The sequence below is a fragment of the Haemaphysalis longicornis genome, unplaced genomic scaffold (assembly GCF_048455015.1).
Source record: "Haemaphysalis longicornis isolate Haplotype H1 unplaced genomic scaffold, Haemaphysalis longicornis Haplotype H1 scaffold_413, whole genome shotgun sequence".
Taxonomy (NCBI): Eukaryota; Metazoa; Arthropoda; class Arachnida; order Ixodida; family Ixodidae; genus Haemaphysalis; species Haemaphysalis longicornis.
In genome coordinates, this window is record NW_027526366.1 from 73831 (window position 1) to 99029 (window position 25199).

General features: G+C 47.8%; 1 protein-coding gene across 1 annotated transcript in view; it reads right to left on the reverse strand.

Moving 5' to 3' along the window:
- Nucleotides 1-9901, reverse strand: part of LOC144137606 (galactosylgalactosylxylosylprotein 3-beta-glucuronosyltransferase S-like) — a 43427-nt gene extending 33526 nt beyond the window's left edge. The window contains exons 1-3 of the mRNA XM_077669538.1: nt 9775-9901; nt 5083-5174; nt 1152-1348 (exon numbers count right to left, since the gene is read on the reverse strand). Of these exons, the coding sequence (XP_077525664.1) occupies nt 1152-1348; nt 5083-5174; nt 9775-9815 (330 nt within the window). The 5' untranslated portion in view covers nt 9816-9901. The remainder of the gene's footprint in view (nt 1-1151; nt 1349-5082; nt 5175-9774) is intronic.
- Between the last annotated feature and the right edge of the window lie 15298 nt (nt 9902-25199).

The window sequence follows — 25199 nt, forward strand, 5'->3', positions numbered from 1 at the left end:
CTCCTTAAATGTTTCAATAAAGTCTTCTCCTGTACACGTTGTAGTATTTTCTTTCATTCACATTCCTGCTTGCGGCGTAGCTGATCACCGGCTGCCTGCTCCTGTTGAGTACGTGAGGCACGTGGACTTCCCATTCCGAAGTAACATGCGGCGGGTGTTTACCATTACCACGTTGACGCTGCTCCAGCCGGAAGCACCCCTCGGCACTTGCCGCCGTTATCGCTTTATCTATGCTTCTGACAGCAGCTCGCTGCGTGCCCGCTCTTCCACGAGCCAGACAAACTCAGCCACACTCTCTCCTCTCCCCTTCTGCAGGGGAGTTTAGTTAAACGTTTTCTGCGTACACAGGACCACTTTCCCTATACATATAAAGCTTCGCTTTAGAAAATTCGCCGCGTATCTGCTCCTTTCGTTGCAAATGTCGCTGAAAGGCGATAGTCCACCGGTGCCCCTGCCAAGTTAAGGACTCCCTTCTCTTTCCCGCTCACCTCTTACACTGTTCCTCTCCCGTCAAGTTCCTCCCAAGATAAACACGCTAGAGGTTTGCTCAAGTCAATTTAAATTTACCGTGTTCCACTGCTCCAAGTCGGGTGTCTCGATACCAGCGCTGCCGTACGGCGGAGACGCGCATGCATTGAAGCACCCTACTACAACATTTATAGAACCACATTGCCCTACTACACGAGCGTTCCAAGGGGAACTTGGATCCAATCTAGTGGAACCTTTCGTTGCTATTGCCGTTTGATTTCTTAAATGCCGCCAGGGCGCAGCGCTGAAAACAGCAAGTGGCGGTTTTCTGCCATTGATGCAGTATTTAATTTGCTATGGCAATGAACAAGCATCCATGAATTTTTTTAATAAATGAACACTGTAAATATCACTTATGTAATGACTTGCTGCCTTATATTTGCGTAATGCCTTGCTCTTGTTCAACGATGTTGACACGTATGAACACTGACACCGGACTTAGACGTTCAAATTTGGTGTGAGTATATAAGACAATTGCGCACCTTTCTTCATTTTGACCAGGGAGGCTGAATGGAGTCACATATACACAGGCAGACAGACGTACAGACAGACCGAAATTTCTGCGTTTAAGTAGCCGAAGAAAGACTATATGTCGTCTTCAAAAAACACCTCGTGGTCATTACCGCCTTGGTAGGACGGACGGCGTCCTCGACGAGCACCCAGAAGACGTTGGTGGCGAGCATGAGCGCGTGAGCGAGCCGGTAGAGGTTGGGTATCTGCGTGGCTTGACGATGGGTGGGCGTCACCACGTACACGGTGGGAACCGGTTTCTTCGTCGCCGCCGGTGTCTCCGTCAGTGGATGCGGCCAAGTCCAAAAACCTGGAACAGTTCAAGACAATTCGCATACACGCACTCTCCATGCGCCAATTCGGCGGCGATAGGTGGATCACACGTACTCGCACAATTCGGACGAAATGATCTTGTTTGCCGTTGTTTGTGCTTCGAGTGAATGGAAAAGGAAAGTAAGAGCACTGGGCATATTTTGAGCTCGGCAGGAAGCTCCTCTGCATACAACCCAGTGCGGGGGAAGGAAAGTATGGGGGAAGTGAAGGGACAGAGTTGAGTATGACCAGTATAGAGAAGGAGAGGAGAAATAATAAAAGATAGGGTTAAGTCAGTCAGGGCACATCAGTCATTACGACAGTTCGGGCTACAGTCGCTCTGTAAGGCCGGTAGCTCCCAGATAGTAGAGCAGCTGGGCAAGGGCTTCACATTGGGTGGCCGCAGGCCCCTTCGGGAATTGAAGGTTCTCCACGGCCTTGACGCTGGAGCGCTCTGTGGAGCTCTGCTCTCAGCGCATGATCTTGGCTACGTCGTAATCAGTGTGAAGAATGGAAGACGAACGGGGCCGCACTGAACTGAGATACCAGTTTAGGGCAACTTCAAATTTGCGCGCCAGTGGCGATAACGTTACTGAGCAACCAGTCCCTTTGTGTGCTCCGACGAGGTGGAACAGGGCAGGATTGGGTATGAATAACACCGCTCGCCAAAGTGTGCGCCGCCTCGTTACACGAGTTAGTGGAGTGTTCCGCTGCCCTGTTTTGTCAAATTCGAATTTCTTTGGTGTCGAATACCTTCCTAGCAAGTATCTTGATGAAGGCGCAGACGTGGTCTAGTACATTCGACTCGGTACCCACACTGCAGGGGCGTAGCCAAGGCGTACTCCCCCGCTTCCCCCCCCCCCCTCCCCCCGAACTTTTTCATGCCAGGCTGGCATGCGGTTCAAGTCGCCTGAAGAACCGCCTGAAGTCACCTGCAGGCACGGAACCTCCAGCTTTAAGGAAGGACTAAGCCAAAGTATTGTCCCTGTGGCCGCTCCAGATGCTGTACAGTCGGCCAAATCTCTAACTGGCGTGTGCGAGCGCCGCCTTTTGATGCGTCAGCGCCGTCCGACGGAAGCCAAGTTACAAACAAGTCGAGATTAAATGCATGCTCAAAAAGCACGCTCAGCTGGGCCCATCGTTTTGCTAGGCTGTTCCTCCTGAAGATCGTCATAAAATAGAAAAATCGCCGCTCGCACACTCTATAGATTTGGTCGACTTTACATGTTAACATATAGAGCCGGGGGACGTGCCCGACCCCAAATAGTAGCTCCTGCTTCATTTTTCGCCGAGTGCGCAGAGCTGCGCTGGAAACCAGCTGCGAGCCGATCGAGGCAGTTCCGCTGTTTCACAGGCGGAATAGCACAGCCGAGAAACGGCGGAACAGCAGGAATGGCCTCGCATGGACATACATGTCATACCTGTCATTCATTGTCATGTCATGTCATTTAAATGCCATGTCATGACAGCGTGTGATTCCTTGTCTTTACTATGGTAAAAGTATAATAACATGACAGAGCATGTCACAGTATTTTGTTCAGTCAACCCTTGATATGTTTATTTTTCGGCGGACATTGCTTTTCATTGGCTATGCAGTTCAGTCATTTCTGCTGTATGAAAAGCATTGCTCTGCCCATCTTGTCTTGCCTCCACATCAACAAAACTGTAAAATTTTCTTTATGGCGGAGCTTTGTCTTTTCGGCACTACTACATATTCCATTGCTTCCTTGGCCTCCCTCTTAGTTAGAATCAGCAGTCTGCAATTCCTTAGCCGCAATTTTACTGAAACCATGTCTGTTCGATTTAGCAGCTAGAAATAAAATGAAATTTAAGAAACATGCAACAAGCTCAACATTCAGCAGCAGTGCAGTAAGGTGTTCCGCTGAGTGTACGTTTACTAGTGACGTTAGGACCACACATAAATAACAAAAAGTTGATTACTTAAGGACCAGGAGACACGTTTGCTTGCTTCATCACCATATTATACGAAAGTGCCGCTAGTACAATCGAGCCCTATTTGAAGGTTATAGCGGAAGCGAAACTCGTTCAAATGAAGCAGACGAAACTTCAGTTTTAGCAGATCTTCCCTGCCAATTTCGTTATCGTCGGCGTAGATAAAACCAAACCAAGTCGGTGCTTGATCTCAACGGATGTAAAGCTTGAAACAGAAAGGGCGGCAAATTGGTCGTGGGGGCCATTGTTGTAGTATGGAACCGCCAACAAGGGAGAGGCGAGTGCAAAATATGGCGAAATCTTGATTTTCATCGTTCCGAAACGAACCGCTAGACCCCTAGCACATGTGGCCGGTTGATGCTCGCGCGATAACCTTCGAATCGTCCTCGACAGAACTTCACAGCCGATTAGAAAAATTATTCGTCTCTTTCCTGAATCAAAACGCCAAACACGCGAATCTTGATAGTAAACGCCCAATGTTGGCCTTCTTTTTCCGCCTGACAAACTTCTGGGTCTGCTTGCCGCTCACGAGTACGCTCACGATTACGCTCACGAGGACGTGCCCGCACAACCGCCTGCACTTCAGCCGAACGAATCACCCTTGGCCTACCCGTAGATTTGTGAAGGTGAATTCAGGTATCACCATCATCATCATCTAAGCTCCTTAAAGGAGCCGTGAAGACAAAATACAAGTTGGATTTACTAGAAAGACTGTTTAGTCCCAATAACAATGATACCAATATCATCGCAAGCTTCGAACAAATAACGAAGATACTGAAGAAAACGTGTGAAGCAGTCGTGACCCCCTAGCCAATTTCCCGCAACTTTTCTATGACGTCACGGAACCGTGTTTGTGCGATTAGCGGCCACCCAACTGACCTGTCGCGACGACACATGACTGGACGTCTGTAATGGGGCCTCTAGTTCCATTTGACCGCATCACTTGAACGCTAACGTGCAGTTAACGCACTGAAAATTGTTTTATTGTTGGCCCGTATGACGTAATTCTTGCTCATAACACGTCACTGTGGCGCGAAATTTCAATGTTTTTAAATACTTCTTGTTTTTTTTTTTTTCGTTAAAAAGACATCTTTTGTGGCTGTCATGGAGCTGAGTGAGATACTGAATCCTAGTTCTTTCAAATTAAACGATGTTGTATTTTCTCTTCGTGGCTTTAAGGTGAGCTTTATAGTGTTAGCGTTTAGCATACACACATCGTACGTTAAAGTCAGTTATTTCAAGCTTCATTTGAAAAACAATGCACAAGGAGCCTTGAATTACTACCTGCCCCCTCCCATCTTCTTGTCCCCCCCCCCCCCCTTCCGAAATCAATTCCTGGCTACGTCCCTGCCGGACTGCCTCTTCCCTGTGTGCGAATGTAGTTGTTTGAGGCTTGTAGAAGAATAGGTCGGAGAGAGTAAGATTGTTTTGAGTTCTAAATGGGCAGTCGAAGGCATTGTGGCATACTTCTGTTTACAGGTAGCAGTACGAAATGTGGGGCCAAAAAACAACAAGAAAGCCGTGCCGCTGTGCAAACCACAGAACGCGTTAGAGTTTAAGAAGGCCGGGCCATAGTGTGATCTACAAATTAGAGGAAAACTGAAAAATTTCTCTGCGCAAAGTAACGCGTGCAATACAGGTAACACACGAGCGGAGACGCTAGAACAGTCTGTGTCGTGTCCTCTATTCGTTACGTAGGGGCAGGGAAAATTTCAGCTATGAATAGAGTACGAGGTCGACGCGTGGGGCGCTTCTCTAACGTGAGGAGATGTCACTCACCAACGAACAACAAGACGGCATTCACGCACAGGGCAGCTGCCATTAGCTGGAAGAAACACCTCCCAATCGTTGGAAGCACGGTGAGTGTTCTCCTGAGAAGAGAAAAATAAAAGCATTCTTTTGGGCGACCTTGTCACGCACCGATGGTGGCATTACTTGCCCGCATGATTGCCGAGGAAACGGCGATGCGGAAAGTTGTGGAGGAGTCTCATTCTGATATTAGACACCAGCGCCTGGACGGGACAGTAGGAGCGACAGACTGGGCCCAGTGGAAGAAGCGACAGAGAACACTGCGCATGCCATCTATTTAAATGTTTCAAAAAAAGCACAAATATCTCGATCTATGGCCGCCTTCTTCGCGCATGTTTCCTCTGTGTAAGTATGAGGACGTTTTGAATCTCGTTATCTTTATCTCCTCCTTTTTTCTTTTGTGTTTATTTCCATGTGGATATATTCCGCCACGGAGAAATAAACTCGTTGTTAGCAGCGCCACGACTGTCGCTTCTATACCGTCCAAATGCTGCTGTCTAATATCAGTATGTACAGTCTTTGTTAAAATTTTCTGGGCCAAGCCTGAAACGCGCATGCTGCAAAAAATTCAATGTACAACGCTACGTCCCGAGCGAGGCTGAAACTTTTTTTGCAGTAAAGCTAGAGAAAACACCTTTATTTCTTACTGCCGTAAAATATTTTTTGTCGCATTTAAAGGTAACGCCGACTCGTTGAATTCTTCGTGGTCGAGAAGGCTTAAGATTGGCCCAAAAAATTTTGACAAAGGGTGCACCACAAGCCCGCACTAATACGTTGCTTCACAGAGCTCCGCAATATATACTGAAGCCGAACAGTCCAAGAGTCGGACAACGTGCCTAGCTGTCTCTCAAATGGTACAAAAACGTATGAATAGAACCCTTTTACAACTTCAGCGCTGAAGCTGCTACTGCTAATTACAGATCTTGACTCTGTTCTCCTTAGACTAGGCCTCCGTACGAGCGGCGTGCTCCTGTTGCTCTGATGGCGCACTCAAACCTTTCCACGCTGTGTATCTGTACACAGTACCGGAGAGTGTTTAGTACACCCCTATAAACGCCGACGCACAGCTGACGTTCACCCCTATAAACGAGCATAATGCTGGCGGTATTTGAGATGGAACATGCAGTCCAACGCTGACGTACGTTACTAAAAATTGATTGATTGATTGTAGGGTTTAACGCGCCGACGCAACGCAGGCGATGAGGCGCGCCGTAGTGGAGGGCTCCGGATTAATTTTGACCACCTGGGGATCTTTAACGTGCGCCGAAATCTCGAACACACGGGCGTTTTTGCTTTTCGCCTCCATCAGAACTTACTAAAAATACATTTTTATTGCAATTGGATTTAAACGACAATTGCATAATGCATAATGCTAGCTCCAATTCAAGAAAAAGCGTCAGCGCGACCACAGCTTCGTAAAAGGCCAAACACATGTGAGGAGAGCGACACTTTTCCGCTTTAAGCGCGAGACACATGGACGACTGATGCATGCGATTCGCATGCGACTGACCGTTACGATTGATCGTTAGGACCGGTTTTGGCGCCGTTCGCTCACGACGAGCGACTAGAAAGCCAGATGCAGTCGTGACATCGTTGCGATCGTCGTGCGGCCACAGCCAATGACATCCCGAAGCGGTCAACCATGGAGTTTCTTTCAAAGCCACGAGGAGGCGCCAGTGGCAATTGCGAGTATTTTGTGGGGAGCTATAACAATAGCACACTATATCTCCGCAATTGCCGCCGCCCATAGAGTTTCATACTAATATGAAACTCTATGCCGCCGCCGACTCGTGCGCTCTCCGCATTAGACAGCATGGACGAGTGGAATCATGGGTCCTAAATGTTTCCGCACCACTGTACTGAACATATAAAAATGCAATTTATAACGTAATATCACAATTCATTTTCACTTCAAGTTGATAAATATATTTTTTTCCTGCTCGGATTTCTCTTGCACATCTCTAAATTGGCTGGAATGCGCCTAAACACACAGTGACGGAATCAGCCATAGCGCGAAAACAGTGGGCGGAGCGACGCCGAGGACGCATCGCACACGCAATTTGGAGCATGTGTCTCAAATTCACGCGTACGACTAGTCGTGGCCTATATCGTAACGATCAGTAGCATGCGCATTGCATGCACCCGTCGTCCATGTGTCTCGCGCTTTAGTCAGCATACTAACTTGTGTTTTACGAACTTGCTCTCGAAACGCACGATGCGGTGGGAGAATGGAAATTTTGTCTTAAATGTGTTTAATTTCTTGGTGAATGAAGCATCGCTTGTAGCCTGAAAAGCACCGAGGGCAATATAAAATACCAAATCTTTCGAATAAAACAAACTGGTATTTTGTCATCATGGCCCCTTTGAAGTGACAGACAACCGATTTTTGCCGCGTATATTTTCTCTATTCGAAATGAAACAGCATCGCTTAAAATACCTTAACCCGAAAAGATCTTTCTGATAGCGCTTTAGAACTCTTGAAATCGCAAATTTAGATCTATACGCGGCTACAACTTAAGAACGGCAACGGAAGTTGCCGCTGTGCCTCATCACCGCAAACGGATGTTACTCCGCGCGCCGCAAGTAGTGCATTACTAGGCATATTTTGAACATGGCAGGAGCCCTTTCCGTAATTTTTTGTACTTTTATATGCTTATAAACTACTGCAGCGACGGCAGACAAACTACGCGAGGAAACGCAGACGATATCCCGCATTCATAGCATCTCCGTTCAAAACGCGCGCGCCCGTCGACATCCGGGTCCGTCGCTTAGGCGGAGTGATACCGTATATGAGCTATTGCCGTTCTTAACTTGTTCCCGAGTATACAAGCCATACGCGTCGCGTCAGAAGGAATGCTGGCAACCATGCTTTGTGCTGCACGTGAGTTTAGAAGAGGTGTTTGAAAACTTGTCACCGGCTAAAAAAAAAAGAACAATAATGTGCAACCTTTCTTATTCCTTCTTGCGGTTTTTGAATCACGCGTTTAAATAGACGGAATTGTTTAAACACCTGAGGTAGTGTCACGTTTGCACACTGCACGTCGCCACCTTTCAGACTTCAGAAACTGTAGTGGAAAATAATGATTTCCGCCTGTTTATTTTGAAATCCCGGGTGGTTACCATTATATAAAACTCTGGCTTGCATGTGAGCTAGAGGATATGGATTCCACAAAAACCGGTTGTCTGTCCCTGTCATGAAATCGGTCATCAACGACTTGACTGCCGCATAAGCAATTTGGAGCCTCCAGCGAGCGCTTGGTATTGTGAGGCTGCTTGTAGGCATCTTTCTTGCCGGAGACGTTAGACCACATGTTCGGCGTGGCGTGGTCTACTGGAATTAAGTTTCTGCCGAATACTCTTGGGTAACAGAAGCCAAAGTGTACATTCTTGTGCATGATAGAGCCTTCACGAAATGCAAATCTTGTGTCACTCTCATCAAGTGCAAGGTGACGAAAATACAAGCGTTTAACAAATGACAAGCACAAGAAAAGCGACTCGACAAGTGCCGACCTCTTTGCTCACTTTTACTGCACACATACGCTCTTTTGCCCAAACTCTTATGAGTGCACTTATTTGCGCATGCGCAGCTGCGTTTTCACAGACAGACGACGTAAATTAGCGTGATCCCAAAGCCTCTTAGTGCTCAAGTAAAAAACAATGTTGGGACAGTTGGTTCATGCTGTCAAAGAAGGGCGAAGAACACATAAAAGGAAGGACGACGGTACAGGCACTCCCGCAGCACTTACCTCTCGGAAGTCTGAAAGGGGGAGACATGCAGTGTCGAAACGTCCCACTGCCGTACTTAGGTGTCCAAACAACTCCGTCGGTTTCAACGCATGATTCAACAACCGCTAAAGGGAGGACTCCACAGGAGGACTCAACCGCATAAGGAAAGACTCCACATTATTGTTGTTATAGCAGGGGGTATAATTTTAAACACCTCGTTTCATCTCAAGTACAGTTAAAGGCATGTTCCCGCACGGTTCACTGTTGCGGTTGCCACGTTGGGAGGTCACGTATGGCGGGTAGATCTAAAATTTTCGATTTCAGAGGTTCGAGGGCCCTGATCGCAAGACCGTTTCTGGTTCAAGTGTTTTAAGTGATGCCCTTTCATTTGGGATGGAGAAAATATGCTCGGCAACAATCGGATCTGCCCCTTTAACGCTGCAGCGAAAAGTACGTGTACGTGCTCACTGTTATAATAAAACACTTGTTATATCCGTAATGGCGTGCGAATAAACGTCCGGTCGATTGCTTGCTGGGAGCAAACTATAGACATAATATCTTAACATAAAAATGATTCAGTGGATAAGGCGTTGCGCTGCTGAGCACGAGGTCGCGGGTTCGATTCCCGGCCGTGGCGGCCGCTTTTCTGATAAAGGCGAAAAGCAAAAACGCCTGTATGTACGGGATTTCGGCGCACGAAAGAGATACCCAGGTGGTAAAAATTAATCCTGAGCCCTCCACTACGTAGCACCCCATCGCCTGCATTGCGTTGGTGCGTTAAACCTTACAATCAATCAATCAATCAATCAATCAATCAATCAATCAATCAATCAATCAATCAATCAATCAATCAATCAATCAATCAATCAATCAATCAATCAATCAATCAATCAATCAATCAATCCATAAAAATGAATACGGCCGGCATATACTCACATCAACCATCTGGTCAGCTGCGTGGCGTACCTGGCGACCATCGCTAGAGCAGATGTGCCGACGAAGCGGTGCTGCCGATCGAACTTTCCCGTTTTGAGCCCGACTCGTCACCTGGCCTAACAGGGGAAAACTTGGCGCTTTCCCAGCCCCTGGACGCTGGTTTTCTTGCCTGACAGTACCAAGGATCGGTATGCCTGCGTATCGTGACAATGGGCGGCTGCAGGTGACACGGTACGCCTATGGATTTCGCTGCTGCCGCGCCGGCCTTGCCATCAGCAAAAACAAACAAACAAAAAGTCCGCGTATCTGCTCCTTGCGTTGCAAATGTCGGCGAAAGACGATACTCGTTGCGTGCACCTGCCAAGTAAATGCCTTCTTCTCTTTCCCGCTCACCTCTTACACCGTCCCTCTACCGTCTCACTCCTCCCAAGATAAACGCGCTAGTGATTTGCTCAAGTCAATTTCACTTTACCGCGTTTCACTGTTCCAGGCCGCATGCCTCGATGCCAGCGCTGCCATACGGCGAAGACACGCGCGAATCGAGGCACCCTACTATGTAGTATGGTGTCTCGATTCCCGCGCGTTGTACAACGTTTATAGAACCACGTGGTCCTGCTCCACGTGCGTTCCAAACGGAACGTATAGAACCTAGGCAGTGGAACGTTTTGTTATTATTGCCGTTTGATTTATTAAAATTCCGCCAGGAGCTATAGTGGCGCGGGCAGCAGCAGGCGAAAGAGTGAATTTTTGTCTGCAGTGGATGTGTCGCAAAAATCAATCATCCATGGTTTTTAAATAAATGAACACTGCAAATATTACTTATGTTTGTAGGTGTGCCAAACCGGACCCTGTGAAGACAAGGAGGAGGATAGCTGGGGAACATCCCTGTACTCCTGTTATTAAAGGCTACCTATTAATTAATCGCCTCATCTAACATTGCATGTGCCACACCCATGCGGACGGTGAATGTGTGCGGGGAACCACACAATGGTGCAACTTTTCTGTGCGCTTTTAATGAAGTGTTTTACCTCGCGGAGTTAAGCTCCAACATGGGCAAAACATGGGAAAAGCTACTTAAAGCGCGCAACTGCGCTGTTCCAGCGTAGTTCGCCCTCTCCAACACCTCAAATTTCGGGGAGAGCCTAAGCGACAACCGCGAAGTCCCTCATCCCGTTTCTGGTTTACAGAGGCAGTCGTATACTTCTCTAGGACGTACCACGCAGTCATTCTTTCTTTTCCCAACAACACCACAGGAAGTCTTTTCCACCATTGCTAATCTTAAAAATACAGGGCCTGGGTTAGATGACATTTGTGTAAGCCATTTAAATAGTTTCCGACAAGCTTTGTCATATTATCAATCTTATGTTTTAACAGGTTTATTTCCTTCATTCTTAAAAAAAGCTAAAGTAATTCCAGTTTTTAAAAAAAGGCGATAAACAAACAGTTACGAACTACCGTCCTATTTCAATTCTTTCCTGTCTGAGCAAACTAGTCGAAAAATTGTTTGTTAAGCATCTGAATGGCTATTTATTTAAATTTAAGTTGTTCAAAGACAGCCAATTTGGTTTCCGTCCAGGTAGGTCAACAAATCTAGCTGTGCTGTCTCTAACTGATTACATAAAGAAAAGTATCGATTCGGGAAATTTAGTGGGCTCGGTTTTTTTAGATCCCACAAAAGCCTTTGACACAGTAAATCACCAAGTCTTATTGCATAAACTTCAGTCCTATGGCATAACTGGCCCTGCGCTTACATTCTTAAAAAAATTACCTACTTGACCGACAGTACACATTACACGCCGCAAATACATTCTCTGCAATAAAATATGTTAACCAAGGAGTACCGCAGGGCTCAGTATTGGGCCCTTTGCTATTTATTTTATATATGAATGATCTTCCTGATGTTCTTAGCTTTTTGACTGTGGTCACCGTGTTTTATACGCAGATGACACAACGATATCTTCATCTGATAACAACATTGGTGCTCTTATCTCGAAGTTAAATCTTGCATTAAGTGTCCTTATGAATTGGTGCAGCCGTAATCACTTAGTTATCACGACCACAAAAACTAAATTTATGGTGTTTAAAAGTGCTCGGAGGTCATTATCTACTATCCCCGTAATACAACTTGGTATTCATTCCATTTCTGCTTGTTCTGATGTCGTCTTTCTTGGCATACATCTTGACCCATGGCTTATCTTTAGCAGTCACTTTAACCATCTTAAGCAGAAGACGGCGTTTGGTATCCACGCATTAATCAAAGCTCGCCCTCTCTTTTCCCGTGAAGCTTTACTGGCGCTGTATTTTGCGTTCATTCATAGTCATATTAACTTACGGTATAGTCTCATGGGGCAGCACTTATGCTTCTCACTTATCATCAATACAGCACATTCAAAATCAGTAAATACGCATTGTCACTTCTAGTTCTTCGCAATGGAACGCCTACACATTACTACGCTCTTACAATATCTTGCCCGTAAATGTTTTGTTCCGGTTGAATCTCGTGACCTTATTCCACAAATTGCTTCATAATCAACTGGCATTCCCATTTATTGCATCTGATCTTTTTCAGAATAGTAATGCGACCTGGTTTGCGGCTAATAAAAATTTCCTGTTACCCCCCGCTGATACCAATTATGGGAAAAAAACTTCCGCTTTCAGTGCGATATCCTTTTGGAATGCGTTCCCTTCTAGTATTAAAGGGACACTGAAGTAAATTTGTCAAGCTCCCGTTTTTGCTTGCACTGCGTAGACTGGCTCAAATTAGCACACTTTTCATCGTTTATCCGGTTGACAAATCGGTAATTATTTTACAAAGCGCGAAAGAAGAAAAACTACCATGCGCGGTTTGCGGCGGCCGCACCAACTAAGGCTGTGACGTTGAGAGGAGGGGCGCCGTGATTGGACGATGCCCAAGGTTAGCAATCACACAAGTTTCGGTTTCGGTTTCGGTTCTGTAAAACATAACCAATGGCTTTGTTGGATGGGCATTCTCAATATCTCAGTAATCATCGTACCGCGCTTCTGCCATGTTGTCGGCTGTAAAATGCACAAGATAAGCCTCCCAGGACGGCTTGTAGTCGTAGCATTCACTAGCCGAGACCTACGCAGTGCATGAACGCCCTCCGCGTACCCGCAGACGCCCAAATGTCATGCGCTTTTCCCCCATATTTGGAGCTTGCCTCCCTCATGCCTGTATCGTAAAAAGCGTGTTCGCACCAGGCCAAGGGTCTGTTCATTCTGACCTGTGCCCACTGCCTGCAAGCAGTCGGTGCTTATGGCAACAGCACGCCAACGAGAACTCGCTAGCGCGCCACTGCCAGCCTGCGCGCGTTTTGTGAACTAGTTCGTGTAGCCATGAACGTTGCGGCCCCAAAAAAGGTGAACTCAATATAGAAAACATCGGCGGAAAACAAAAAAGTTAACTTACAAAAAAAAAAAAGCACGTACCCACGGGGAATCGAACTCGTTACTCCCAAAACATTCGCGGTGAATTCCTGGCGCCCCAGACTGCTAGGCTACGGAGCGGGACGCGAATGCCTTGCTAATATAGGGTATATATTGTACAACCGGTTTACACTTCTATTTAGTTTTGGCATTTCAAGTTGCTTAGGTGACTATTTGTTGTACTGCGATCGTGCAGTAAGCGTCGCCCGAGTTTCCACAGTAGCTCACGTCTAGCAATTGCATTTCGTAGACGGAAAAGCGTTCGCAGATGCGTAGTCGTGCTGCTGACCGCTGTGCTTGTTCGCCCAGCGCAAAAAAGTGCTTCCCGTGCCCTAGTTTTACGCTGTACGGTAAAAATATCAGTTGATTTTATTTGCTTAGTACCAATATTGACTTCGCTGACTCTTCTCCCGCCTTCAAGAGGCCTTATATTTTCCTACTGGCGTACCAGTCAGCGAAGCGTCGCATGTGCAGCGCTTGTGTGAAGCGACCTTGACTTGGAGCTAGATACAGTGTACAAACAAACCAAGTAAAGAAAGGCACATTCTTCCATTCACAAACGTGTCCTGGCTTCGTTTCAACTAAGCGAACGAATTGCGACCAAGCAATTTTTTTTTAACCTCCTTGATTGCGACGACCCGCCGGCGGCCGGCGGACGAAACGCTGGGCCGACTGACTCTGTCGGCCGGGGAGCCGTGCAGTAGCGCAGCCGTGGCGCAGCCAATTGCCAGCTCATCCCCTCCTGACGTCACACGAAAACGCCACAGAATATGGGCGAGCGTAAAGAGAGGAGGACAGCGTTTTCGAATTAGTTTTTCTACCAAATAAAATCGCGTAAACGCGCCTAGAGTGGTCGAAACATGGCCTGGGGACTCCGGACTACAATTTGCGCTAGTAATCCCGCAATGTTTACATATCACTTCAGTGTCCCTTTAAGTGTTGCACTTCATTTCCTTTGTTCAAAAAGTCTGTCAAAAATATTTTCTCGAATAACCATACTTGTGATCGTTTACTTGTTTGACTTGTTTGTTCTTCGATTCCTTTTATACCAGGTAGCGTGTTTTTGGCTTGATTTCTGATGTAAAAGTGTATTTTCATGTCCGTATTTTGTAAGAATTTTCAGTTGGTCTGTATAAATTTTACCGTCATTTTGTATCGACGAACCGAGGGTCCCACTAAAGTCTTTGGCTCTGGGACCCTCGTCTGTATATCCTAGATTTTGTAACAACTTATTTTTGGAAATAATAATAATAATAAAGGGGGGGGCGCATTATATCTGCTTGTCTCCGGCTCAAGCGGCGTTACCAAAGCGGGGCCCCGCTCCGCTTGCCGAGTTCGGTGAGCGGGCCGCCACGGCAGCTTACGCTCCCACGCGGAGTTTCAAGATGGCCGCCCCCAGCCAGGCGAGCGTGCTACTGCGAACTCCTTCTCTTTCGTTGAAACGCAAGCTACGAAACGGTGAAATCACTCCAGAGTCAGCAGAGATGTCACACACCTCAACGAGGTTTAGAAGGGCGGCGAAAAACGTAAACCGAAGCGCGAGTCCACTTCAATGCAGCTCCCACAAAGACAGCCTTATCTTCGCTATTTGAAAGTTGAACGGCTTCTTTTAAATTAATTAGGACTGTAAGATTGTGTCAGCACTTACGGTATCTATAAAAGGCGAAATAAGGCAACAAACACGGTATTTTGCTTGCTTTCGGTGACCAAAACATCAATTCTTATATTTCCTTTTGGATAAAGTTTTGGTTTACACACGCACAGGGAAAGACCAGTGACGCGAATCATTCCGATTCGAGGGAGATACGGTTATCGGTTAGCTGAAAGCCTTTCTGATTTCAGCTAACCTGCCTCCGGTTCTGCTTCCAGTTGAGCTGAACAGGCCGTCGGGAGTGGAGCGGACTGTCAAAAGTGGTCAGCTAAAACTCAATTATCTGGTCGCTTACCCGCGCCCGCCGCAATGTACCGTTCCGCCTCCGGTATGATATTCTTTCTCCTTGGCCCAAGATGCACACCTCTGCGCCTAATGCCTGCATTCAAACTCGAGCGAGCCCGTCGCGAGACGAATATATAATAAAGGATTATACGAGGTGCGAATGCAACAAATATCGACTAAGTACGTCAGGATACTGCCAGGGGCTACAACGGGATAACTCGAGCCGATATTTTATTAAGTTATGTTGGCGCTGTCGAACTTATAAAATAGATGGGAAGGAAGAAAAGTTTCCGGCACTCGTGGTGATAGACATTGACAACGTGCAACTGGGTGTCTTACCAGTACCCCGGCCTGTCGTCTTCAGCGATGTTCTTTCTCTGTCTTCTTCTTCTTCTTCTTCTGATAAATATGATGCTTCTCAACAAATGCCACGTACTCATCAAGCGTTTGGCCAATCATTAAGGTTACACTACATTCTTATCACCTAAAAAAAAAATTACACCATCTTCCCGTAGGGGAACCCTGCAGGGTTCCCCTACGGGAAGATGGTGTAATTTTATAGGATGGGGTGGGGGGTGTTAGAGTGGAGAGGCATTAAAGAGAGAGAGAGAAACGTTGTACGTGGTATGAGTTTGTATTTATTTAAGCATTATTATCATCATGTTCAATGTAGGTGACGTCGAGCTGTGGTTGGCATTCCGCTTTGATTATGACCGCCTTATGGCCTGCGAAATGTAAATTCAAGGGCTGTTGTTGTGGATGAACCCTAAAATTGCTGGAGATGAGGTCGATGCACGTTCCCCGGATGGTTGTGGGCTGTTGTAATCACGGCCCGCCGAGACTCGCCGACGCACGCCGCTGCCGATGACGATGAAACGTCGAAGGCGCGTGAGGCGTGCTCGTCTCGTGCCGGCCCAGGAACACACCGGCACACTGTCGCTCCAGGAGCCCTTAAAGGGGAAGCGTAATCGTCTCGTGCCGGCCCAGGAACACACCGGCAACACTGTCGCTCCAGGAGCCATAGAAGGGTAAGACACCACCGGGCGTTCAGCAAGCCGTGCATGCGCAGTGGGGATGTGGACAGCGCAACAACGACAACGACAAGGGAGGGACATAGCCCCGACCATGAGATGCTTCGCATCTAATAATTTTAATGCCCCGTGGAAGGAATCGGGGAGCCAGGGTGTGAGAAAGTTGTCCCCAGTTCATAATGGGGACGTGGTTGGGCAAAGAAGACGAACGAGCGCACGGCGCAGAACACGATCTTTCGTAAATTGCGATTTATCGCATACCTCCTAGCTCTGACAGAAACGACGTTTCACTGCAAGGTATGTACAATCCAGGCACTTTTGGTGCGATGCAGGACGTTAATTGCACGCGTTGATATTGTCGCGGGACACATGGCGGCCAATGCCCTATACTGCCATGGCTTAAGACAAGACGAGGACGACGAAGTGGCTGTGTCTTGCGCGCCCTTTCTTATGGCCGCCATGCGCATTCTGTAAATATACGTCCATCGCATCTCTTTGTAAATAGACCTTTTTCCCATCAACCATGGATCGCCTTATCAATTCTTCCCCCATGTAACAATATGCCGCGTCTCACCCCTAAACCAACCTATAGAAGATACCAAACCACCCCTATCTACCCAAAACAATGCGTATGCACCAACCAAGAGAGCGTTGTACCAACGCCGCCTGTATAAACAGTGCCTAACGCGTGAACGAAAAATGGAAAAGTTGCTCTCTCCTACCCTTCCCCGCTCCGTAGCCTTCCAGCGTGCTTTCGTGTCCGCCAGCCAGCACCGCTTCTCGGAAACTATGCAAAATAGTGGAAAGTTTGTTTAGTGTTCCCGAGGCGGCGCTCCTACGCCTTCTTGTTTTTCACCATGCCTGTCTGTCTTGGTCTGTCACTGATAAAACTTCCTTTGTCACGAAGCAAAATCCCTTGCGCTGCCGCAGGCTGATGCCGGCTTTGCGCGCTTATCTACTCGGATCACAGGCCCTGAAATTTTCTGAGTGGGGCATTCCCCCTCTATCCCCTCCGCATTTAGGTATTGTTTTGACCCCCCTGTTCGCACTCCGCATCGGTACGCACTTCTGAAATTGAGGACTATACTGTAGAAGCGCCCGGACAGCGTGGCGGGATCGCAGCTGCTTATCCTTTTGTTTCCTATAATTTTCTGAAGTTTACCAGCACGTGATATTATTGGAAAGTAATCGTAGAAGTAAGTGCCTGAACAAAAAACGTGCACGCAATTTTTTCTTCTCTAAATACTCCAGAAAGAAAAATATCAGTAAAATAATGGCTGCCCCATCCGAAAATATCGTTTTTCTGTTAGCTATATGTCTACCCGACAATCAGTATGTTCTTAGACTATTTCAGTCCGCCTCCGTCTTTATCTTTGGAAAAATGCAGCAAGTATGAAGCGAGCGACACGTTGAACGAGATCCCCAGTGCGCCACAGAACTAGCGCCCCGTCACGGCTAAGATGTAAGCGAAACGGCCCTTGAAGCCCAACAGGCAAGCTGACAGACACACGTCGTAGAAGTGGGTGCAGCGTTCGCGACTCGCGAGCAGTGACGTAAGGCGAAATGTCCGCCGGCACGTGCCACATAGCGGATCAGTGCCTGAACTAAGCGTCCCTACCCTTCCCATTGAAAAGCGCGCGACGCGTCAGGCAATGTTAATACAGGCGGCGTTGGTTGTACAGTAAAAAAAAAAAAAAGATTTTTTGCTAAACGTTTTGCGCCACGGGGGCTCCAACCCAGTCCACTCGCCCCAAGACCTGTGGTTCTACCTATTAGTCTACCGGTGCCGAACAGCGGGGTTCTCTTAGCAGCGGCTCAAAGCAATCGAAGGAGTGGTCGAGGTGAACCAATAGGTGGTGCTTCCTGCGTACAGCAATTGGTGCGCTTGTGCCCTTGTGGGCACAAGCGCACCAATCTCGCCAAGGGAACACAGTCTCGCCCGACCAGAACTGACCGCACTGCGCACCGCGTTGCAGCATATTTTAACTGCCCGGTTTCACGCGTGGGCAATCTTCACTGACTTCGCGTAGCCCTTCAAATCCTGATGGTAGTGCCAAACCAGCAGCTAGCTCAAGAAATCACCGACCTGCAGGCATTAAATAGCAATCATAATTTTGTCCTGCAAAGGCTTCCGGCTCACTGTGGCCTGTCTGGAAATGACGAAGGTGAACGAGGTGCTGATTCTGCTGATCGCGACTCTATAATTACCGCGGCATCTTTCACAAAGTGAGATGTAGTGGCCCTTGCTTCTTAGGTTGCGAAAAGCTACCACTGTTCGCTCTGGACCAACCCCAGCAAAGCGCGTGTTTTCCTGCAAGCATTCGACCCAGAGTACTGTTCTGGGATGCCATGGGCTCTGTGTAGGCGCAACGAAGGGGCCTTGCATCGGATTGGTTTTGATTGATGTGATTGATTGGAGGGTTTAACGCGCCGACGCAAGGCAGGCGATGAGGCACACGGTAGTGGAGGGCGCCGGATTAACTTTAACCACCTGGGGATCTTCAACGTGCGCCGAAATCTTGAACACATGGGCATTTTCGTTTCTCGACTCCATCAGAAAAGTGGCCGTCGTGGCTGGGAATCGAACTCGCGTCCATGTGCTCAGCGAATTTTTCATGTCGCTTTCACCTCCACTGGCGTAGCAATTGAATCGGGCAGCTGGTATGGCTGACCTCACCAGTTCCTTCTCATTTTTTTCGTGATCATATGGTAGAGTCATGGGTTTTCACAATAACAGCCCAAGCTCGAACGTTAGTGAATCTAACCTTTTCTCGAAGACCGGAATTTCTTTTACGGCAACGTATGTTCTTATTACAATACTACACCCGACACATCCTTTTACAAAATAAGGATTGTTTAAGTGGTTCCTTTTAGATCGAGGGGAGGAGAAAAAACTTTTAATCCAGAGCATGTCAGCGCGAAACGCGCTGGATGAGAGTGGCTCCCTCTTCACGGGATTCCATATGCTGCCTTCGTAACCAGAACCAGCCGTGGCTGATCCTCCAAGGCGGGGCTGGACAGCGGGATCTCCCATCGCTCACTATAGGGTAAGGGGAAAGTTTTTAGTGGAGGAAATGCGGATGGGGGGTGGGTGTTTTTGGGCTGAAGTCGCACTCTCCCATCATGTGGCGAAGAGTACCGAGCTGTTTACATAATGGGCAAGTCTTGCCGTACTATAGTGACCCTATTCTAGTTCGCTATAGCCGTACTGACGGGGAAACATGCCATTCAGTAAAGCGGGATTCACACGACGGAGAAACCCTCTCACGGAGGCGGACGAATATGTGACGTCAACAGCACGTGACCGTATTATCCGGCCTGGCGGCGCATCCACACGTGCGGAGCTACGCGGAGAGACTAGCAGACGACAGCGCCGAGGAACAGGTTCCATTCCCCGCCGAGGGCCTCCGCCGTCGAGCGAAAACATGCGGGGGCATTTTCTTTCGCGGAGCCACCGCGGGCTATCCCCACCGAGGGCCGGAGCCTAAAACCGGTCACGTGAGCGGTTCCCGCGGGCCAAAAAGAGAGGGTTTCTCCGTCGTGTGAATCCCGCTTAAGCGAGGATGAGGGAAGGATCCTGACTGTACTGTCGATACAGAACTTCCTGCTCCCGTGTGAGTTCAGGGTGCGGCGTTGGAAGTTTCTGCTTATCCTCTGGATAGTGCCGCACTATCTCCCTGTAGGTGACCATAAGTTGACTTCTGGCCTAGTCTTCAGCCGTTGATCGGTTTACCCTAGCAACACGTTTAGTATTTGTTCTTCACTTCTGCAAGGGAGGATAACCATCTTTATTGTGGAAAGAAGTTGCGTGGACTCTTCAGGAGGTGAAGTCCTCAGTCCAGGGCCCCATATGCCTTGCCAGCCGCTACAGCCCGTTCCACCAGCCGAAGCTAGTCGGACAGACATGAGCTAGACAGGGCGCGCATCCAGAGCTCGGGAGAGTTGAACGGATTCGGCTTGGGGAGAGGGTGGGAGGGGCATCGACCAACCACGTGGAAAAGAGTGCAGTCTGCTCCACAAAAGCGGCAGCTAAGGGACGTAATTTGTTCGGAGTAGTGGCAGACTCTTTTTGGGTGGGGAAAGGTGTTTGTTTGCAAGGCACGGTAGTGGTGTGCCTGCTCGATAGATAGGTGTCGGTGGGGTGGAGGAAGGTTGCGTCGGGACAGACGTAGATGTTGGATCATTTCTGTAATTTCAGGAGGGGAGTAAATCTCTCCGAGGCGGCACTTTCTTCACTCCTCGTGCGGCGTGCGGCGTGCCGCTAAGGTTACTCTACCATTACGCCGAGTGTAATGTACCTGTCATAATTAGATCACAGTGAGGTTGTGAACATTACGGAATTGAACTGTCTGCTGTTAATAAATGCGGCGTTTTTTTTTTTTCGAAATGAGCCAGATCCAGAAACCGAAACTGAGTCGTATAAAGCTGCAGTGACAAGAAAAATCGACCACTTTCCACTAAAAAAGGGGTGGCTAGAAAATAGTTCAGATAGCACCCTGAAAACGGGTACGCAGATCGTAGTTCGTATCGATATCAGCCAAATGCATTTGCCCAACGGGAGTTTGCTTTTTGGCTTGAGTGTTCAGATTGTTTCGTGTGTGTTTTGGGAAGGTTTTTTGCGTTTCGGAGCACGCTTATTATGAATTCAGACGGCAATTCGGGAATCGGCAATAGACGTGTCCCCAAAGCGTGTTTCCGTCTCCAAAACGCTGTAACGCCAAAACTTCCGGTGACGTCACACAAAAATAAAAAACAAAAAACAAATACGCAGAAGCCGTCTATGCATTAAGTAGTAATGAGGATAATCATAAAAAGTAAAAACATTGCTGCGCGTGTAAGCATTTGCATCGAAACGTTTCACGCATTAACGAAAGTGGGGCGGATGCGCCACGAGCGCCTATTAGTGGTAGAAAGCACCCGTAAAAAAAAAAGAAAAGAAACAATGGCGTCTTCTGATGTGTGCGATTTGTCCACGAAGTTTGTGTAGGAACTGTTACGAATGTAGTCATAGCGGAGGCTATGGTAGTGCATCATAAGGCTCTAAAGTCGTCTGCGCCGTGTGTGTCTTGCCAAGTCGTCATTTGTACGTGATGAAGTCGTTGTGGGCTGTTTTTACTCGTAGCGTCGTCACCTATCTCCTGCCGAGAACGCCCTGGCTTCATTTGTTGCTGGTGTGTTGTGTGTCTGTGTAAAATCTCCCTGATGGAATTTGAGTGGCTTTGTTCTACGACAGCAGTGGTGACAAGTTACAAGGGTTCTTTTTCTGGCTGTGAACATGGGCTCACCCGACGTTAAACGTGAGGCCTACGTAGCTGGTGTTACAACTCACATTCTAGTTCACTCTGCTGAAAACGGAAGGTATCCTTTACGGAGTGGTTTCGCAGGTTGCTCTGGGTGGTAGTACAATCGGAGCAACGATGCGTTTTTAAGCTGTACACAATCGTCTGAGACTGCGTATCTTACAAACAAAGCAGTATGAATGAGCGCGAATATTGTTCAGGTAATCAAATGCGCTGGCGTTATATAGAGTGTTTCATGACTGCTATGGACTATGGTTGTTCGTAAGCATGAGTGGTTATGTCGGCTGTACAGATACACTGCACTGCACATCGTGTGTGTGTGTGTGTGTGTGTGTGTGTGTGTGTGTGTGTGTGTGTGTGTGTGTGTGTGCGCGCGCGTACGCATATTACAGAGGTGCCACATGTTGGCATCGACGGATAATATGGCGGCACCTGGTGCTTCTGCGGGCCACTGCATCTTTTCCTCCCGGGTAACAAACAATCATTAGACTAGACAGTCCTATCTGCACAAATCACCAATACGGTCACTGTTTGTGTGCAGAAATCACCAATACAGTCACTGTCTGTATGAGCCCTGGCAGCTGTCGAATCACTGCACGTAATCTAGGAAGTGCTTTGGAGGTCTGCGATTTCTCCTGGGCCGGTCAGGTGGTGGCCCTGGCATTGAGTCCGTTTCCCTCTCACGTTTTCCCTCTCCCTCTCACGCTTCCCTCTCACGTTTTCCCTCTCCCTCCCTCTCTCCCTCTCCCTCTCACGTTGTCCCTCTCCCTCTCACGAGTGCTCACTGCACTCCTCAGTGCCAGAGCCTGGAGCCAGAATTTGTGGCTGCGAACCTTGCAGCTGTGGTGGGCTCGGTGGCACATGTGGTGGTACAGCGCGTGAAGACTCAAGTTGATCTGCGGATGAACTCGCAGATTGTGTTTGTGGCGGACCCCCAGGTGCAGTGATCCAAGTCTTCGATGGTGCAGCTCTACTTTGGTAGTCCGTCAACGGGGGCATGTTGTACGTGCAAGAGTTGTCCTTAGTTTCTTGCCCTGGTGATGCCTCTTTTGGTACCGCTGATAGCTGTGAAGCGTTCCAAGTTAGACCGTCTTCCAGATAGAAGGACCAGCGGCCAATTTTTTTGAGGATTTTTAATAGTGGTCCATAACTTGGAGCCAGGAACTGGCCCAGGAACTGGTTTCTTCACTCGTATGTAGGTGCCAACTTGGAACTTGGGGACTCTTGCAGCTCGCTGTTGTTCAGCGTATGCCTTACTTTTTCGTTCACACTCTGCGACTCTTTTTCTGAGCGGACTCATCTCCCGTGAAGGATTTGTGCTGAAGTCAGCTCAGCTGACCAATGACGTCCAAAGAAGTCCTCATGTGTCGGCCATGTAGAAGAACGGCCGGTGAGAGACCGGTGGTGCTGCGAGGGGTGGCTCTGTATACTCCCAAGTACTCAGTCACAGTTTCCTTCACTGGACGCTGCTCCAGCAGAGCCAGTTGAATGTATGACTTCAGTACACGATCAAATCTCAACGAGACCACTTGCCTGTGGGTTGTACACGGCAGAAAAGATGTGGTTGATTCCACGGTCTTCAAGGAAGGACTCAAATTCCCTTGATGTGAAGTCGACCGTGAACAGACACTATTTCAGTAGGGTAACCCTCACGTACGAAGAGTGCTAGAAGCAACTTCGTCAACGTGTGAGTGGTAACGTCAGTGCAAAAAGCCACTTCTGGCCATTTTGAAAAATAATCAACTACTGAAATGGCAAATCGGTAGTCTCCAGGTGCACGCTGAAAAGGAGCAACAACGTCAATAGCTATCTTGTCTCAAGGTTTGTCAGGAAGAGGAATTGGCTGAAGTGGTGTGGGTGAGATCTTGGCACTTTTTTCCGCGTGCTGACAAATGGAACTGCGGATAGCTGTTTCATCATGTTTCCCTAACCCTGGCCATCATACTTCTCTCGTAGGCATTGTTTGGTTTTCACGATACGAGGGTGGGATTTGTGAGCCAGCTGGACAAAAGTCGCTGCGAGTTTGACAGGAACTACGATGCACTTAGTACGGAAGAGCATGCCATCAACTGCTGTCAACTCCTTTCAGACTTCATAGTATGGAGTCAGCTTAGGTGCCCGATTCTTGCGGGGCGGCCACGATGTCTGCACTTAACGGGAAACTTCTCGGAGAGTGTTATCCTCCACTGTCGCTCGTCTCAGTTCATCTTGATGTACAGACGTCACGAGAGACTATTTCTTCAGACTCGCGTGGTTTCGTGGTGGGCGGTGACAACTTGTTTGAGTGCTGTGGATGCATTTTGGGGCCTTGTGTCAACGTTTTACTTGGTTTGTGTCAATGTTTGGTCATAGTAAGGCAGTGTAAATTGTGTGCCCACAATCTGGAGACCAAAAGCTTGTACGGCATCAATACCCAGAAGTGATGTTGCACCTTGGGTAATGTGGAAGGTCACTACAGCTGTTTCCGATTTGTGCACAGTGAGGGCAGGGAACTGTCCACGCACAGAAATTTTTCGACGTGAAAAATCCAGTAATGTTGGTTGCGATTTCTTCAGCTCAACTTGGTCTCTGAATAGGTTTTGAAAGCTTTGTTCTCCCATTATCGATACAGCTGAGCCAGTGTCCACTAAAAATTTTATGATGCGCCGGGGTGATGCCAGAGAAACAGGTTGAACCCCGACATAAAAGTAGACACTCGTACGCTTAATTATCAGTGTGAACAGTAAGAATGTTCATGACACTCTCAGCGTCTTCCTCTGGAACAATTTCGGTGACTCAGGCCGGGCGTCTTCCACGCCCGCGACGCAAACTTCGACAGTACTGTTGAAAGTGACCTCGAGGTGGCCACACGTGAAGCAGGTTCAACCGCGGGCTACGGAGGTAGACAGTTGTCAGTTTTGCGCGCCGCAATTTCCACACGCGACTGTGTTTCCGGAGTACGGGATGACAGCCACTACATAGGACACTACAGAAGTATTCTTTACAAGTCATGAAAAAGGAACCAAAGACATTGCTGGATTTGGACCCCGTCATTGCAGAAATCTGAAAGTATGTGGCCCCGCGGCATTACTTCACGTGTTTTTGATAAATTGATTTTAAAAATCCACATACACGCAGTGTTTTATTATGCCTACTACGCTGCTGGTTCGTTGTTCCCGTTGCTAATGAAGGTGGCATCAAAGGGGCCGACTAAGGGTGTACTGATCTCAAATTGCCGTTATTTTGTTGGCAGTGTTGGATTCTGTCTGAAGTGTCGTCAGCTATTAAAGTTATTTTGGAATTGTGCAGTGCATTTCTGAGGAATGAACCCAGCAATTTATCTTTCCTTTATTTTTCTTCAGAGTTTGTAGAATGACCTTCGTGAGCATTGAATAAAAATGTGCTTTTGAAATTGTGCTTCATAGTGATGGCTGGAGTTTCATGATTACATTTTGGTGCTTGTGCAGTTTAACAGTAGGGTATAAATTTTTCCAAAGGAGTTTACAAAGTGTATTGGCAAACAGTCAGGTGTCCAGTGTCCCCTTACAACGATAGAGCCATTATTCTACCAAGTGGGACAATTTTTTCAGAGACTTCCCATAAATCTTTAGTTTGTTTAGATTCAACACCTCTTCCATACACTTGGAAGTTATTATTGTTCTAGCAACTATGACGAGTTGGAGGGGCTTCAGAGTGCTGTGTCACTGATTTTCAAGCATGCACAGTTGCATCTGA